The sequence below is a fragment of the Triticum aestivum genome, chromosome 4D (genome assembly GCF_018294505.1).
Source record: "Triticum aestivum cultivar Chinese Spring chromosome 4D, IWGSC CS RefSeq v2.1, whole genome shotgun sequence".
In the NCBI taxonomy this organism is placed as follows: Eukaryota; Viridiplantae; Streptophyta; class Magnoliopsida; order Poales; family Poaceae; genus Triticum; species Triticum aestivum.
Window position 1 is genome coordinate 15,225,974 of NC_057805.1, and position 18,368 is coordinate 15,244,341.

At 46.0% G+C, this 18,368-nt stretch overlaps 3 protein-coding genes and 1 pseudogene across 3 annotated transcripts; 1 reads left to right on the top strand and 3 right to left on the bottom strand.

Annotated features, from left to right (window-relative positions):
- Window positions 1-355: 355 nt before the first annotated feature.
- Window positions 356-1,032, bottom strand: LOC123096573 (oxalate oxidase 2-like; annotated as a pseudogene).
- A 3,384-nt stretch (window positions 1,033-4,416) lies between these two features.
- On the bottom strand, window positions 4,417-5,439 carry LOC123095765 (oxalate oxidase GF-2.8-like). The gene has a single exon (XM_044517329.1). The coding sequence runs from the start codon at window positions 5,342-5,344 to the stop codon at window positions 4,670-4,672; it is 675 nt and encodes a 224-aa protein (XP_044373264.1). The 5' UTR covers window positions 5,345-5,439; the 3' UTR covers window positions 4,417-4,669.
- A 3,301-nt stretch (window positions 5,440-8,740) lies between these two features.
- LOC123095767 (oxalate oxidase 1) lies at window positions 8,741-9,773 on the bottom strand. Its single transcript, XM_044517330.1, has one exon. The coding sequence runs from the start codon at window positions 9,661-9,663 to the stop codon at window positions 8,992-8,994; it is 672 nt and encodes a 223-aa protein (XP_044373265.1). The 5' UTR covers window positions 9,664-9,773; the 3' UTR covers window positions 8,741-8,991.
- Window positions 9,774-13,084: 3,311 nt separating this feature from the next.
- On the top strand, window positions 13,085-14,087 carry LOC100415844 (oxalate oxidase GF-2.8-like). The gene has a single exon (XM_044517331.1). It carries the CDS (start codon window positions 13,165-13,167, stop codon window positions 13,837-13,839), a length of 675 nt encoding a protein of 224 aa, XP_044373266.1. The 5' UTR covers window positions 13,085-13,164; the 3' UTR covers window positions 13,840-14,087.
- Window positions 14,088-18,368: the final 4,281 nt, after the last annotated feature.

An 18,368-nucleotide genomic window follows, 5' to 3' on the forward strand; every position in this document is an offset into this window, starting at 1 on the left:
GGCGAGACAAAAGGTACTCTCGCTATAGGCGAGATATTGGGTTTGCGCTTATCCCCTTTGTATCTCTAAAATGGCTGATTGAATTTAGAACACCCAATTCAACCTAAAAAAGGTGACAGAGAATGAAATACAAATGGGTAATGGAGCAAATATACCAAAAATGCTATAATTTATATATATTCAATCTTATTACAATATATTTCATAATTCCTCGCATTGGTTCTAAAGGCTGGACCATGAGGCTAACTTATTCAATCTTATTACAACTGCATGGGAGCTTAACCAGAAGCTTGAATACATGTCTTCTGCTGAGAATTATTAAATTTCCCTAGCATACATGGCAGGCTCCCAGGAATTAAAACCCACCAGCAAATTTGGACTTGAGAAGTTCCACGACCCCGACCTCCACCCGTAGCGCCTTGGTGAGCACCAGCGTGGGGACTGGCGGGTTGGAACCGAAGAGTGTGATCGGCACGAACACGATGCCTGGGTTCTGGCTGTTGAAGGAGATGACCATGGAGGCCTCCGTCTTACCAACGTTCAACTGGAAGTGCATGATGCGGCGCGGGATAAGGAAGGTCTCTCCGGCGGACCGACGCGCACCACCCTTGAGTAGAGCTTGTTCCCGGAGTCGAGGCTGCCGAGAATTCCAAGGAGAAGCTCACCTTTCATCACGATGCCAATCAGCACGGGGGTGGATGTGCGGCGGGTTGGTGCCCCCTAGCACGAAGTCCATGCGGTTCATGGACACGCCCAGAGTGTTGGTACCGGGCCACTCGGCCACGTCGGGCTCCGGCATGGCCGAGCCGTTCGGGATGGACGTGTTGCCGGCCTGGGCCAGCTTGTCCGAGAAAAGGAAGTCGTCGCCGGCCTCCGACATGGGCTTGCATGGATGCCCGTTCACCGAGACCGCCTTGCCATCGAGGTCGGTGACGAAGAAGTCATGGAGAGGATCAGGGTCGATGCTAGGACGGCGGGAGCTAGGAACAGCATGGCGAACAGGCTAACTGCCAGGGTTTTAGAGTACCCCATTTCTTGCTATGCAACAAGCTTGGCTAGGACTGATCAGCTGGAGTTTGTTGATGGAGAGTGTGCAGGGCACTGGTGGTTGCTGCTATATGGTGGATGAGTGAGTGGTGAGGCATATGGAGTCCTTTATATAGGGAATCGGTGCACGTAACGCATGCATGGAGCTAATTAAGCTATGCATGTCGCCGCCGCATGCATGTGCAAATGTTTTTTTTTGTTGAGGAAACCATGGCTACAACTTAGACCACGGTGGGAATGCACTCCTTTCTCATTACATGTTTAGCGCCCGCTGGGACGTCCGCGATCATAAGGAAATCGCCAGAACTTCTCGCATAGGCAGCGAGCTCATGGGCCAATTTGTTCCTACTCCTGCTTACATTGCTGATCTCCGAGGAGGCAAAACCAGCAAGCAATCTCCTTGCATCTGCCATAATAGCACCAGCCCTAGAGGACAATCTCTGGGTCGCCCCCCCCCTCCGGGTATGGTCAAGTTAAATTCTGATGCCGCTTTCCTAGGGGAATCTGGAGACTCGTGGGGGGCAGCTGTGGCAAGGGACCATATGGGGATGGTGCTCATGTCCACTGGACGGCGCCTAGATCGGTGCAGATCAGTGGAAGAGGCGGAAAGCGCCGCGATCTTGATGGGGAGTTCGTGAAGCTATACAGTGGACAGATGATCCTAGAAACTGACTGCGCCTTTGTTGGTGGTGAGTTGCAGCCTGGGAGTCATAGCAAGTCTGCATGCATGTGCAAATGTGCACACACAGAGCAAGGCAGAGATGGAAATGGAGATGTCGGGATGAGCTAGCTTGTGATGGAAATGGAGATGGGGGCAAGGTGAGAGTCAAGGCCACTGCCGGCTGCTAAGGAAATGGGACCGACGGTGGAACAGAGACAAGAAGGAGGTGTATCTCAATGGAGTATTGCTCTTGGAAACCGGTTCATAATATTCGTGCACACATCAGCTCTCCAATCATATGAAGTTGAGGGGCGTGCTGGCTGATGGTGAAATGCCAGGGTCTTCGTTCAACAGCAAAAGAGAGGAGATGTAAAATGAATAAGCTATAGCTACGTCCCGTGTTCCTCAAGTCTCGACTGAAATTTTTTAACTCTTCAAGTGAGCGAGTTTAATTAGATGCACGGAGCGTGCGAATATTTCTGCGACGCACGCTAGGTTAATTATGCATTTTTTGCATTTCTCGGCTGTCCGTCCACCCGCCAGCCGTGGCCGTTTCGTCCATCATTGGGTTTATCTTAGTTGTGTAGTCACTGAAGGGACATCTCCATGCTGACGTTTAGAGCATCTCCAACAGATACACTAAATAAGCCGCGCGCCGGATAAAAATGGCTATATAGCGCGCGCGAGTGAAAGTAGCGCTTCAACAGCCGCACTATAATCCCGCGCGTGGTAAACAAGATTCAGGGCGCTGGAAAAAACAGCATCGTGCGCCCTATATTTTGTACGCCAGCTCCAGCTCCAAAGCGCCGGCTAGACGCACGCTGGATTCTACCGCGCCTGGTGAAGCGCTACAGCGGCGTGTTAAATTTTGGAGCGCCTGGAAGAGCAACCACTCTTCTGCGCGTGCTAAAACGCTATTTCAGCTCTGTAATTTTCTTTAGCGCCCGGTAGCACGGCGTCTGTTGGAGATGCTCTTAGCACATAGCATGATGGTCAGAAATGGGAAGCTTCTGGTCGCGGCGTACCTACCCTGAACTGAACCTGGCTACGGTCTCTCTCAAATAAGTAGTTCTTTTGTTTCTTTTCTCGGTCGATGACTTGTTGCCAATAATATGTAGCACGTTCGCGCAGAGAAGGGATTCTCATTGGCTACTGCCTGACCGATCAGGGAGCAAATCAAGTTCAGATATACTACTATATGGCATCCTGTCTGTCTCCTTGCAGTTTAAATATTCGACTGGCCAAGCAAGATATGGCGCCAGCAAAACAACGAAAACATGGTTGTCAGTGGCAATCAACGGGCCTGTTACGAGTCAGACTTTCTGACCGTGATCCATCCAGCACACTCGCCCACCACTCCCTATCTCCAGTACCCCCATTTAAAATTTGTATACCCCTAAAAAAACTTAAAATTTGTATTACAACTTTGATATTACACTATTATATACTAATAATATACCTTCATTTTTCCATATTATTATGTAATGCTTTGAATTTCCTATTTTTTTAAAACAGCGAAGGCACCATACAAAGTATGTACAAAAAATATTGATCTTGAAGGCTCGTAATATTTTTATATGAACGTAAAAAAATTACAAAGTTCATATAGGAATTAGGCGTTATTCTGACTTGATTTGCTATTTTTAGGCATTCAAACTAATTTATAGGTATTTAATGGATATAATTAAAACCGGAACTACAAGTATATTTTAAAATGCCCGCAATTTGGTAAAAAAAATCATATTTAATTTATTAAGTATCTTGGGAGATACTATCTGAGAGATGTATGAAAAAAAAATCAAACACCTAGTTGGCAAAATACAAACCTTGGTGGCATTTATTTGTTGTTCGATTTAAGAAAAAAGGCAAATGAAGTTTGAAAAATATGAAATTTTGAATGGTGGCCTGATTGAGAGAATGAAAATTCATACCATCACCACGATCACTCAGCTGGATTGCCGCCATAATCTGGTAAAAGCATGTGGAAAAGTCCTCTGGCCCAACGACTTGTCTGGGAAAATGAGATTTTTTATACGGACAAAGAAAAGAAGATGTGGATGCATTTACATACGTCCACAAATCTTGAACTGGTACATTCACAATGTATTCTTGCAACTTGATGTTTTTTTTCGAAGAAACGATATTCTACCATGCATGGATCCACTGTCGGTGATTGCTTGAGATTCGTGCTACTTTTTTGGTTGTTGTTAAAATTTATCTTGTTTCTTTTTTTTTGCGGATTTTTTATCTTGTTTGAAAGTGTTAAAGCAGGTGTTTCCTCTTGTTCAAAAGACTATCATAATGGTTCATTGTGTATCATCGTTTGTCAGCAGATCCAACCTGAAACAAGTGCATTTTCTTGTTGGTACATAATGAATATGATGAATTGATGATACACTTTGAACCAAGAAAAAAAAAACCGAACGAAACATTTTGAAACAAAATTAAATTTTGACAACAACCAAAAAAGTAGCACGAACTCAAAGCAACAACGCACAGTGGATCCATCCCGTGCACTATAGAAAAAAAACTCATGTTTTCTTGTTCATTTTGGAGATTGCTACAATGCATTGAACTGGTATATTTTGCATTCTGACAATGTATTCTCGTAACTTGGGAGCATGTTTAATGATTTGAAGATTGCTCACCACACGGTCACCATGCAAACTTGAGAGCATGTCTGACTTATAAGATCATACTCGGACAAATATATGAAAATGATACTTATATATTCCGTTCAACAAAAAGAACAAATACGACAATAAAAAGTAGTACATTTTGATTTCTCGTATTGGCTCTGAAGGCTAAACCGCGAGGCTAACTTATTCAATCTTATTACAACTGCATGCGAGCTTAGCTAGAAGCTTGAATACGTGTCTTCTGCTGAACAATTATTAAATTTCATTGGCATGCATATATCCAATTATATACTAAGACCATTTCAGGGCAGGCTCCCAAGGATTAAGACCCACCAGCGAACTTGGACTTCAGAAGTTCGACGACCCCGGCCTCCACCCTTAGAGCCTTGGTGAGCACCGGCGTGGGGATTGGCGGGTTGGAACCGAAGAGCGTGAGCGGCACGAAGACGATGCCAGGGTTCTGGCTATTGAAGGAGACAACCATGGAGGCCTCCGTCTTACCAACGTTGAACTGGAAGTGCATGAGGCCGCGTGGGATGAGGAATGTCTCTCCAGCACGCACCACCCTTGAGTAGAGCTTGTTTCCAGAGTCGAGGCTGCCAAGGATACCAACGAGGAGCTCACCTTTCATCACGATGCCGATCTCGGTTGCACGCGGGTGGATGTGAGGTGGGTTGGTGCCCCCTGGTGAGAAGTCCACACGGTTCATGGACACACCAAGCGTGTTCGTACCGGGCCACTCGGCCACGTCGAGCTCCGTCACAGCCGAGCCATTCGGGGTGGACGTGTTGCCGGCCTTGGCCAGCTTGGACGAGAAGAGGAAGTCGTCGCCGGCCTCCGACATGGGCTTGCATGAATGCCCGTTCACCGAGACCGCCTTGCCATCGAGGTCGGCAACGCAGAAGTCCTGGAGAGGGTCAGGGTCGGAGGCCAGGACGGCCGGAGCAAGGAGCAGCATGGCAAACAGGCCAGCCCCTAGGTTTTTGGAGTAACCCATGGCTTGCTATGTAGCAAGCTTAGCTAGCAGTGATCAGCTAGAGTTTGTTGATCAAGAGTCTTTGAGGCACTGGTGGTTGCAGCTAAGCTGTGGTGGATGAGTTAGCGATGAGGCATATGGAGTCCTTTATATAGGCTGGCATGCATGCATGCTTGCCTATGCCGCATGTGTGAACACCGGAAGCAGAGTTATTTTGCTGAGGATAGAGTATATTATTGATATTATTGGCGTCGAGATCTCACCTTGTGAAGAAATTGAAGATGGCCCAAGGTCAGAAGTCAAGGCCATACCGGCTGCTAAGGAAAATGGGACCTGCTGCGAACAGAGACAACGAGGAGGTAACAAAAAAGGAAAGAAAAGAAAGAAAAAAAGACAACGAGGAGGTGTATCTCGAATCAATGGAGTATTGCGCTTGGAAACAGATGTTCACAAGATTCGTGCACACCTCTACTCAACGATGATCTTGATTTCGTCTAGGATTCAGAAATTCAGGCAAAAATGGCAAGGTATAGAAGGATAAGCGCAACTATTAGTAACCACCAGTCCACCACTATTGGTTCATATAAGTACCCACGCAAAAAATATCATATTAGTTTGGGCCGGCCCTCCCATAAGGCTACTACCAGTGCCATTCGTGGTGCTGCAACAAGCTGTAAACGAACTCTGCATTGTTTGCTCTCTCTCTTCTAATACATCGACACGCAAGCCTTTTGCGTGTTTGCAAAAAAAATTAGTTACCCACAAAAATATATATCATATTATTACTCGTACAAAAATATCATGTTACTACCCACAACTACAATGTCATACTCCGTCCATTTCACAATATAATATGTTTATTTTTTTTCTAAAAGCCTAATCTTTCTATGTTTGACTAATATTATAGCAAGAAATACCAACATTTGCCAAAAAAATTATATTTAAGGGTAAATATAATGATACTAACTTCGTATGGTAGATATTTATATTTTTTTCGAATAGACTTGGTCAAGGATTAAGAAGTTTGACTTTTCAAAAGCCTAATACACCTGTACTTTGAAAATAGGGACTAACGCAAAAATATCAGATAGACCAATCTTTGTGCAGATATGTATTATAAATATTTGGTTAGTGTTTTATAGAGATTAAAAGTGGTGCCTTGAAGAGCTGGGCTATATGTTTGAAAAAATGGCAAGGTGGGAAGGATAAGTGAGCTTGTAAATGGAGATTTTTCAGAGAACGAGTGCAATATAGATGCGCGGGCGCACGCACACACACCATCATCATATGCACACATTCACACAATGTCCACTCAAGAGGCAAGACTAGAATCATGGAGCTTCAAGTATGGCGAAGTCACCAAAGACTCCGCTATCGACGCGGTTACTGGTGTACAACCACATGTTGGTTTCAGGGTGTAATTAAGCAGAGATTGAGTTAGTTCGAGGGAGCAGGGCATGAGTTTGTTCTGTTTAAGGATCAGGGCTTGCCATTGGTGTTTGAAACACGAGCAATGTGTACCCTAAAATTTGTAAACAGGAGAATGTGTTCTGAATTTAATCATGATGATTTGATGGGTGGGTGACATGCGGCCATGCGGTGCTCCACCTGGCGGAGGGGCTAGCCGCACCGGCCGGGTACACCGGAGACTGGAGACAGGGAGAGGCGGGCCGATGCATGCGCTGGATGGATCACGGTCAGAAAGAAAGTCTGACTCTTCAACACAACAGGCTCGTTGATTGTCACTGACAGGCACGTTTTCGTTGTTTCGCTGGCGTCTCACGAATTTTAAACTATGGTGATCAGTCGTTGATTTGCTCACTGATCGATCAGGCGCGTGCTTCACTTGTACGAGTAGCCAATGAGAACCCCTACACTGCGCGAACGTGCAATATACTGTTGGCAACAAGTCATCGAGAAACGAATCAAGAAACTATTTGAGAGAGACCGGTGCCAGGTTCAGATCAGGGTTGGTACAATCATGCCATACGCTGAACGTTAATTAGCAGATGTCTCTCTCTTCAGTGAGTACAGAACTAGAGATAAACCGGCGGATAACTCAAGTCCGGCCGCCACCACCAACGGCTGCGTTGCACGTTGCTGCTTGGCCTAGACCAATTAGCAAAGGTTGAAATAGCGGACTAAACTGTGGCTGGATGCATGGTTAGGAGGGCTATCCCAGTCCATCAACGTTTAAATTTTAGACTTGATGCTGGTGCTTATATTTTTTTTAGATTTATTTCAGGCCTTTTGGTGATGTGTGTTCAATGGAAGTAGATGATTCCGTTGACTATGAAGGCATCAGTGGCGACTTCATCAATCTCAGGATGATATGATGGCTCAGTCTTTTGAAGGTACTCATATATAGAAATAAGATATGCGTGCGTATATTCATAAAAATAAATGTATGTGTGTATGTATGAAAGTCTACGTTTCTACTGTATTAAAAAACAAACAACGGCTGAAATAGCTACACACATCGCAGTCGCTCGTCCAAGCCCAACGGTGGACAGCCTCTAGCGAGTTCCTGTCTGAGCCTCGTCGATCGGTTGTAGCATCCACGTCTCCGGGCTTCGTCCAATCTGACCGGCTGTTAGTACGAGAAAAATGCAGCGAGTCTACGCGGCTCGTTGAACTCACGTCAGATTGAAACAATAGATGTCTTATTCAAAGTCGCAACAAGGCCTGACGCTCCCCTGAACAAACCAACCATCTCCTGCACGGCTGCACCCCAACGAGCTCATCTAGCGCCATATCCGAGAAATTGGGATATTTCAATATGAAACAATACAAGGAAGATGTGGATGCATTTACATATATGTACAAAGCTTGAACCGATACATTTGCAGTGCATTCCCATAACTTGAGAGCATGCTTTTTCGAGAAATGATGTTCTACCATGCATGGATCCACCGTAAGTGACTGCATTGAGATTCATGCTACTTTGTTAGGTGTCGTTAAAGTTTATCTTCATTCAAAGTGTTGCATTAGGTTTTCCCTCTCGTTAAAAAGTTTATCATAATGGTTCGTCTGTATCGCCGCTTATCATCAAATTATATCTAAAATAAGTGCAATTTATTATTGCTAAAAACTGAGATACGATGATACAAAAACGAACGAAGCATTATGAACCAAGATCAATTTTGACAACAACCAAAAAATTAGCACGAATCTGAAAGCAACAACGGATGATGGATCCATATATGGAATGTCCCATGCATGGTACAAAAACCACTCTCTTGTTTTTTGTACATTTTGCAGAGTGCTACAATGCATTATTGAACCGATACATTTTACATTTTACAATATATTTCGGTAACTTGAGAACATGTTTCTAAATGGGTTGGAGATTGCGCACCAAGCTGCCGCGACTAAACTTTAGAACATGTATGACTTACAAAAGGGTAAACGGACAAATTTACAAAAATGATAATTATATATTCTGTTCTATGAAATAACAAAGACGACAATAAAAAGTAGCACATTTCAATTCCTCGTATTGGTTCTGAAGGCTGAACCGCGAGGCTAACTTATTCAATCTTATTACAACCGCATGCGAGGTTCATAACCAGAAGCTTGAATACATATCTTCTGCTGAGAAATATTAAATTTCACTAGCATTTATATATTGAATTATATATTTATCATTTCGGGTAGGCTCCCCCGGATTAAGATCCACCAGCGAACTTGGACTTGAGAAGTTCCACAACCCCGGCCTCCACCCGGAGTGCCTTGGTGAGCACCGGCGTCGGGATCGGTGGGTTGGAGCCGAAGAGCGTGAGTGGCACGAAGACGATGCCGGGGTTCTGGCTGTTGAAGGAGACGACCATGGAGGCCTCTGTCTTACCGACGTTGAACTGGAAGTGCATGAGCCCGCGCGGGATGAGGAACGTCTCTCCAGCACGCACCACCCTGGAGTAGAGCTTGTTTCCGGAGTCGAGGCTGCCGAGGATTCCAACAAGGAGCTCACCTTTCATCACAATGCCGATCTCGGTTGCGCGCGGGTGGATGTGTGGCGGGTTGGTGCCTCCAGGCGCGAAGTCCACACGGTTCATGGACACGCCCAGAGTGTTGGTGCCGGGCCACTCGGCCACATCGAGCTCTGTCACGGCCGAGCCGTTCGGGGTGGAAGTGTTGCCGGCCTTGGCTAGCTTGGATGAGAAGAGGAAGTCGTCGCCGGCTTCCGACATGGGCTTGCATGGGTGTCCGTTCACCGAGACCGTCATGCCGTCAAGGTCGGCGACACAGAAGTCCTGGAGAGGGTCAGGGTCGGTGGCCAGGACAGCGGGAGCAAGGAGGAGCATGGTGAACATGCCAGCTATGAGTTTGGAGCAGCCCATTGCTTGCTACGGAACAAGCTTAGGTAGGATTGATCAGCTAGAGTTTATGATCGAGTGTGTCCAAGGCACTGGTGGTTGCTGCTAAGCTGTGGTGGATGAGTTAGTGCTGAGGCATATGGTGTCCTTTATATAGGGCCTGGATCAGTGCATTCATGCATGCATGTATATGTATGGTGCTCGCTATGCATAAATGTCTTCACCGCATGCATGTGCTGCATGTGGGAACGCTGGATAGAGTATATTATTGATATTATTGGCGTCGAGATCTCATCTTGTGATGAAAATGGAGATGGCCCAAGGTCAGAAGTCAAGCCATACCGGCTGCTAAGGAAATGGACCTGCAAACGGAGACAACAAGGAGGTGTATCTCAATGGAGCATTGCGCTTGGAAACAGATGTTCACAAGATTCGTGTACACCTCTACCCATCGATCATCTTGATTTTGTCTAGGCTTCGGAAATTCAGGCAAAAATGGCAGGTTAGAAGGATAAGCACAACTATTAGTAACCACCAGTCCACCACAAGTACTCATGCAAAAATATCATATTATTACTCATACAAAAGTGTCACATCAGTACCCACAAATATTATTAATTCATACTCCCTCCGTTTCAAAATATTGAAGATACTTTATTTTTTAGAAAGATTAAGAAGTTTGACTTTTAGAAAAATCAATACACCATTTTTTTAGCTTTCCAAAAAGAGATTGATACACCTTTTAGAAAATAACAAAATGAACTTTTTCAAAGATTAAGAAGTTTGAGTTTTCAAAAGCCCAATACACTTGTACTCCCTCTATAAACTAATACCAGAGCATTTAGATTACTAAAGTAGTGATCTAAACGCTCTTATATTAGTTTACGGAGGGGGTACTTTGAAAACGGAGGGAGTCACGCAAAAATATCAGTTCTAGCAATCTTTTTGCAGTTATTATAAATATTTGGTGAAGATTAAGAGTGGTCCTTGGAGAGGTGGGTAATATGTTCAAAAAATGGAAGGTGGGAAGGATAAGTGGGCGTGTAAGCGTGCAACGATTCCAGTCTACTTAAGGCTAGAATCGTGGAGCTTCAAGAATGACGAAGTCAGCAAGGACTTCACTATCGACATGGTCATTGGTGGGATAGATATACAACCACATGTTGGTTCCAGGGTGTAAGAAGAGACTGAGATAGCTCGACGGACCAGGGCATGAGTCAGTTTTGTTTGAAGGATGAGAATTGTATCAGTGCTAACCATTGGTGTTTGAAACAATAGCAATGTGTAGCCTAAAATTTAAAATTTGTAAACAGGAAACTGTGTTCTAAATTTTAGCATGATCGGCGCATTTGCTAAACAACAAACGTAATGGCGTTTAGGTTCGATGTGTAAAAGACATGGGCAATGCCAGCGTAAAGTTTAGTTATTAGCGATTTTGCAAGTAAAATGCAGTCTATCCTACATGACATATACTCCCTCTATCATGGTTTGTAAGGCATCATAGTATTTTGGGTCGAACTTTGGCTAAAATAAAGTACGAGTCAAATTAAAAAATCTTTCTTTTGAACACAAATTTAACACTCCATTCGATCCGTATTAATTGAGGCAGCCTTTATTACATAGTTCATATGCTAGTCAAAGTACGAGCTAGTAAAAATGTATCAGGGTGCCTGGGAAAATATCTGGTGCACCGGAGCTTGTGGTGCTACCGGTGCACCGAACTCACATTATGTTTTTAAAATGTGCAAAAAATTATGAAAATAAATTAGCACTCACACAACATTAATGTAGGTTGTCACAAAATTTCAAGTCAAAATTTGAAACGTAACTTGGAAAATAAAAATGACAAATTCAACACCGAATAGTACATAACGTAACTTGGGCTTTAGATTTGGCCCATTATCACACTGATGTCAAATTTGTCATTTTTGTATCTTCAAAAATATTTTAAATTTCTGTACGAAATTTTGTGATTTCATATATTGATGTTGCGTTAACGTGCTAGATTTTTTTTCAGATTTTTTAAAATATTTTATGGTATCCGGTGCACCGGTAGCATCACAAGCGCGGGTGCACCAGATACATTCCCCAGGGTGCCTTGCAACAACACACCCTAAAAATGTTGTTCCTTTCGAGTTGACACGGGATATGGCAAGAAGCGGAAGGCCTCAATCGGTGATGCATGATTGATGCGTCGGTGACATGCGGGTCGGGTGCTTGCTGGGACGCGGACTGGGGGAGGGGCCAGCCCGCCCGGTACTCCGGTGCGCTGGATGGGTCGAACACGGTCAGAAAGTCTGAGCTGCAACATAACAGGCTCGTGGATTGTCACTGACAACCATGTTTTCGTTGCTTCGCTGGCGTCTCACGAATATTTAAACCGCGTGGAGATATCGATCTGCCATTGATTTGCTCACTCATCAGGCACGTACGTACTCCTACTAGCCAATGAGAATCCGTTCTCTGCTCGAACGTGCTATTATTGGCAAGTCGTCGACCGATCGCAGATTCGCAGCCAGGAAGAAGAGAAAGCTCCCATCTCTGACCATCATGCTACACGCTGAACGTTAACATGGAGACGTCCCTTCAGCGAGTACACAACTGCAGATAAACCGGCGACCACCCAACGGCTGCCTTGACGATCCACTAGCTTGCGGCACGGTTGAAATTAATGGCAACACACGTCGCAGTCGTCCAAGCCCAACGATAGACAAAATGGGTGGATACAGCCGATCGAGAAAATGCAAAATTAACCTACGTGTATGTACTTGCAGAATGAAATTCTCGCGCCATGGTCGCTTATTCGCTGAGAAGTACTCCCTCCGTAGTGATCTAAAAGCTCTTACATTAGTTCACGGAGGGAGTACTAACTTTGTGCTAAACCAGCGACAGGTATTATCGATCAGAGGGACCGAAGGAGTACCAAAAGGCCTTCAACAGCATAATGGTGGATGGATTCATCATCACATCAACGGAGCAAAGGGCTTGGTGGTAGAAGACACTGGCATTTCACCATGAGCAAGCCGGCCCCTGAACTTGATTAGCCTAGATGAAACCCATATGATTGACGAGTAGAGGTGTGCACGAATATTATGAACCCGCCGTTTCCAAGCGCAATACTCCATTGAGATACACCTCCTCCTTGTCTCTGTTCGTTGGTCCCATTTCCTTAGCAGCCGGCAGTGGCCTTGACTCTGACCTTGCCCCCATCTCCATTTTCATCACAAGCTAGCTCATCCCGACTCTGACCCTGAGCATCTCCATTTTCATCACAAGGTGAGATCTCGACGCAAGTACTACCATATGTATAATAAACGCTGCCTCATGTGTCCATTTGCACATGCATGCGGTGACGACATGCATAGCTTAATAATTAGCTCCATGCATTCGTTGCGCGAACCGATCCCCTATATAAAGGGCTCCATATGCCTCACTACCACTCATCCACCACAGCTTAGCAGCAACCACCAGTGCCTTACACACTCTCGATCAACAAACTCTACCCGATTAGTTGCATAGCAAGCAATGGGGTGCTCCAAAACCCTAGTAGCTGGCCTGTTTGCCATGCTATTCCTAGCCCCGGCCGTCCTGGCCACCGACCCTGATCCTCTCCAGGACTTCTGCGTCGCCGACCTCGACGGCAAGGTGGTCTCGGTTAACGGGCACACGTGCAAGCCCATGTCTGAGGCCGGCGACGACTTCCTCTTCTCGTCCAAGCTGGCCAAGGCCGGCAACACGTCCACCCCGAACGGCTCCGCCGTGACGGAGCTCGACGTGGCTGAGTGGCCCGGTACGAACACGCTGGGTGTGTCCATGAACCGCGTGGACTTTGCGCCTAGAGGCACCAACCCGCCACACATCCACCCGCGTGCCACCGAGATCGGCATCGTGATGAAAGGTGAGCTCCTTGTGGGAATTCTCGGCAGCCTCGACTCCGGGAACAGACTCTACTCCAGGGTGGTGCGCGCCGGAGAGACCTTCCTCATCCCCCGTGGCCTCATGCACTTCCAGTTCAACGTCGGTAAGACCGAGGCCTCCATGGTCGTCTCCTTCAACAGCCAGAACCCCGGCATCGTCTTCGTGCCGCTCACTCTCTTCGGCTCCAATCCTCCTATTCCGACGCCGGTGCTCACCAAGGCGCTCCGAGTGGAGGCCGGGGTCGTGGAACTTCTCAAGTCCAAGTTCACCGCTGGGTTTTAATTCCCGGGAGCCTTCCCTGAAATGATCAATATCTAATTCAATTTATGCATGGTAGCAAGATTTAATAATTCTCAGCAGAACACATGTAGTCAAGCTTGGGATTAATTTGGCATGCAGTTGTAATAAAATTGAATAAGTTAGCCTCAGGGTTTAGCCTTCAGAACCAATATGAGGAATCGAATGTACTACTTTTTATTGTCGTCTTTGTCCTTTCATTGGACGGAATATATAATTAGCATTTTCGTATATTTGTCCGATTGCCTTCTATATGTCAAAACATGTGCAAAGTTTACGTCACGACGACATGGTGAGCGGTCTTGAAGTCTTTCAGAAAAAATGCTCTGAAAATTACGTGGACACATTGTCAGAATTCAAAATGTTCCATGCATGCATTGTAGCAATCTCCAGAATGTGCAAAAAAACATGAGAGTGGATTTTCTACCATGCACGGAATATCCCGTACATGGATCCACCGTCCGTTGTTGCTTAGAGATTCATACTACTTTTTGGTTGTTCTAAAAAATTATCTTGTTTCACAATGTTCCATTCATTTTTTTTCCTTGTTACGAAGTGTATCATCATATTTCAGTCAAGTGGCTCACCGCTTAGTTATATGGTAGACCTCCGTGCTCACCCATGGTGGGGGGATTGTGTTGTTCAAGGAGGTTCTCTCGGCCATGACTATTTTTCAAAGTTCCACGGAAAGCAGTAAAAGTTGGAGCCAACGCCCGCTCCGCTCCTAGGGGGGCGGCACGGGTGAAACCCTAGCCGCCGCCCCCGTTTCCCCTCTTCTCCATCCACCCCGCTGCCGCCGGAGGAAACCGACGGATAAGGCCCGTTCGGTGGATGGCGGTGGCGGGCTCTCGTCCTCTCCTGCCGAGGGGACCTCCGGCCTTGCGCGGGGGCCGGCCCTAGACGGCGTTGGCGCTCGGCGGAGCTCGGAATCGGGGCGGCAGCCTCAACTTTCTGGTGGTGGCTTGGCTGGAGCGGCTGCGAGGGCAGCGCGGCGGCCACCATTGGATCTAGGTGGTGCTGGCCATGACGAATTGTGTGGCGCTGGATCAAGATTTGAAGACGGAGATGCCATCCATGGCGGCGGCGGTCACTTGCGGTTTGACTGTGATCCGATCTGATTCCAATCTGCGGATTAGGGACATGGACAACCACGGCTGCAACTGGACAACTGAAGGGATCCTTTTCCCAAGTTTGTCATCAGCTGATGGCGAGGATGACATGGGTCTGCCGAAGGTGCCCTTATCGTGGGTTCCGGTGGCTCCTGGCCGCGGCGTCGCCAGTCAACTAGCTCATAGGAGCACAGCTTTTCCCATCAGAACTGTGTGTGTGAGCAATGGACAATGGATGGAATGCCAAACATTCAGGCTGAAGACGTTCTGAGATGTGATGTTCCATGGTCCCTGTGCACGAGGATTATGCATATTCGTTGCCGAGTGGTCTAGAACACGACGCATGTGGGCGTTTGTCTGTGTTCGGCATTGTCAAGGATTGAAGGAATGAAGGGGGTGGTCCAGCGGTTGCAATAACACTTCGTGGTTGCGTTTGGTGGTGCTACTTCAGTACCGGGACTGGAGTTTCAGGGTGAAAACCCATGGTGTGTCCTTCGCCGGTCATACCTGGCAATGGCGGTATTTCGATATCGTTACCTTGTTGAAAGCATTGCATGAAGTTGCTCAGTTCTTCTCTCAGGGTGAAAACTCAGGATTTAGTATTTGACTGAATCCGGCAACGGTGACACTTGTGTGTCCTTATCTTCTTGAAGACGTTGCTTTTGGAGAACCTACTCGCAGCCCGTGTGTTGTCACGGTAGTGCTTGGTATCGTTGTTGGTTACGGCGTGTCTTAGATCTTTTTTTTCTTTTGTTATTTTTTCTTTTTTCTTTTTGGCTGTGTGCATCCTTGATGCCTCGAGTTACTCGTGGCATTGAGTTGTTGCAGAGGCCGGGTGTACTTGATATCATCTTGATATTAATATATTACCCTTTGTCAAAAAAAATATGGATTTGCTACAATGGGTCTTCTAGTGTCTCAACAAAAAATATTACAGCGTTTCTTGCGTGTGGGTGTAAAGAAGCCAAGGGCAGCCATCTCCGTGGTCTGGGAGCAAGTGCGTCAACCAACAGAGTTTGGCGGGGTCATACTTCTTATGGTGCGTTAACTCCCTATTTCAATTTTTTTTAGAATGTTCAAAGTATTACTCCCTCCGTTCGGAATTACTTGTCACAAAAATAGATGTATCTACAACTAAAATACATCTAGATACATTCATTTTTTGGACGAGTAATTCCAAACGGAGGGAGTACATAACAAGATAAAAAATGAAGGTATATAAGTACATAAATAGTAAATATCAAGTTGTAATACAGATTTTAAGTTGAAATGATGAAGCCGTTGTGAGTTCAACTTTAAACATCATAATTTCACTTCGAAACCTATGATGCTTCCCCGGAGATGCTTCGGTTTTTCGGCAATGTACAGCCCACGTTTTGTAAAACTGGTTGAAATTTTAACACAACCCCTTGAGGTCATATCATGGCACCATGCCAAATGTCATATTTTTCATGTTTCGTTTACCATTTAAAAAAAATTTAAAACTGATAAATGCAACTAAGAGTTTGAATTTTGCCAACTAAAAAGTTTAAATTTTCCATACATCTCTTGGATAACACCTACCATGCAAGGTACTCTAGAATTTAAATACGATTTTTCTTCCAAATTGCAGGCATTGTTTTAATATAATGTAGTTCAAATTTTAATCATATCCATTAATTACCCTAAAAAATCATTGAGTGCCTAAAAAATTACCAAATCAATTGCAAAAAAATGCATAATCTTGGCACGGACTTTGTAATATTGGAAGTTAAATGTATAAATGGTTTGGAGCCTTCGATATCAATTTAGGAAAAAAATGGATCTTAACCCTAGCTCAAACCCTAAATTCTAAAAAGTTATACCAGTGAGCAGTATGTGGTGCTTGTCTTTTTTGGTGAGAAGTATGTGGTGATTGTCACTGGTAAAGACTTACCAATGACGAGTATGCCTTTACGCTTGTCACTGATATCCTTACATATACTACCCGCACGGGACTTGGAATTTTTCCCCCCAAATCACATGCCCTAACCCCCAATCGAGCACGTTGCCTCCGATGTCGCCTACCGCCACCACCACCCCGCGCCAGATGGGACTCCCCGTGCCTCCCACGCATGTCACGGTCTCCACTGGCTCACCGCTGACTTGTGTGTCCCTCCCCCTCCTTGGTCTCCACCCCCGCTCACACTACTCAACCCCGACGTCGGCCGGTGCCTCGTCCCCAAGTACAACCCTCCTCTGCCTCCTCTACCTCTTCTACGCCACCTTTGCCTCCTACTAAACATGTCGGATGATGCCGAACTTCTCTGCCGGCCGCCACCCTAGGAGGCGGCACGGGGGCGGATCCGGGAGGGGGGAGAGGGAGGGGTGGGGGGCGGGGACGGCCGGCGGCCGGCGGCGATGGGGGCCTTAGGAAGGCCGGCGGCGGCGGGGGCAGTGTGGGAGGAACCCTAGAGAGCCCGCGCCTAAACTCCGTTTATGTCGTGCGTAGTGATCTTGTTTTGTTCCCGTTGACTACGAAGATGTCAGTGGTGACTTCATCAATTTCAAGATGATATGCTAGCTTCATCTCTCAAAGGTGCTCATAGAAATAAGAAATGCATGCGTGTGTTCATAAAGATGAGTGTATTTGCGTATGGATGAAATTAAGTCTACATCTCTACTGTGTTAAAAAATAAACAAAGGTTGAAATAGCTGCACACATCGCACTCGCTCGTCCAAGCCCAACGGTGGATAGCCTCCTGCGAGTTCCTGTCCGAAGCATCCACGTCTCCGGGCTTCCTCGAATTTGACCGACGATTAGTACGAGAAAAATGCAGTGATCCTTTGCGCCTCATTGAACTCACGTCGCATTGAAACAATAGATGTCTTATTCAGTGAGTACAGAACTAGAGATAAACCGGCCGATAAGTCAAGCCCGCGACCACCCAACGGCTGCGTTGCACGTTGCTGCTTGGGCTAGACCAATTAGCAAAGGTTGAAATAGCGAATCAACCTGTGGCTGCATGATTAGAGCATCTACATCGGGACTCCTCAAATTGATCGGGGCGGGCGCGGGGACCACTGATCGGACATGAGAGAGAAGCAAAAAGTTGACCCAACTGGACCCCTCACATCATCCCTATACGCCCGGGCTGTCCGCGAACCCTCATATCCATCTCAAGTATGGAGAAGATATGAGGGCTCGCGGACGCGCCCGGGCGTGGGCAGTCTCAGCCCGATCCGGCGCATTTGCTAAACACCAAATGTATTGGCGTTTAGGTTAGATGTGTAAAAGCCATGGGCAATGGCAGTATAAATTTTAGTTTTTAGTGATTTTGCGAGTAAAATGCGGTCTAGCCTACACGACATATATACTCCATCTATCATGGTTTGTAAGGCATTGTACTATTTTGGGTCGAGCTTTGGCTACTAAAATAATGTACG

Bases quoted from the DNA above. Each gene is read 5' to 3' on its own strand.
- LOC123095765 (XM_044517329.1), bottom strand. From the start codon at position 5,344: ATGGGTTACTCCAAAAACCTAGGGGCTGGCCTGTTTGCCATGCTGCTC.
- LOC123095767 (XM_044517330.1), bottom strand. From the start codon at position 9,663: ATGGGCTGCTCCAAACTCATAGCTGGCATGTTCACCATGCTCCTCCTT.
- LOC100415844 (XM_044517331.1), top strand. From the start codon at position 13,165: ATGGGGTGCTCCAAAACCCTAGTAGCTGGCCTGTTTGCCATGCTATTC.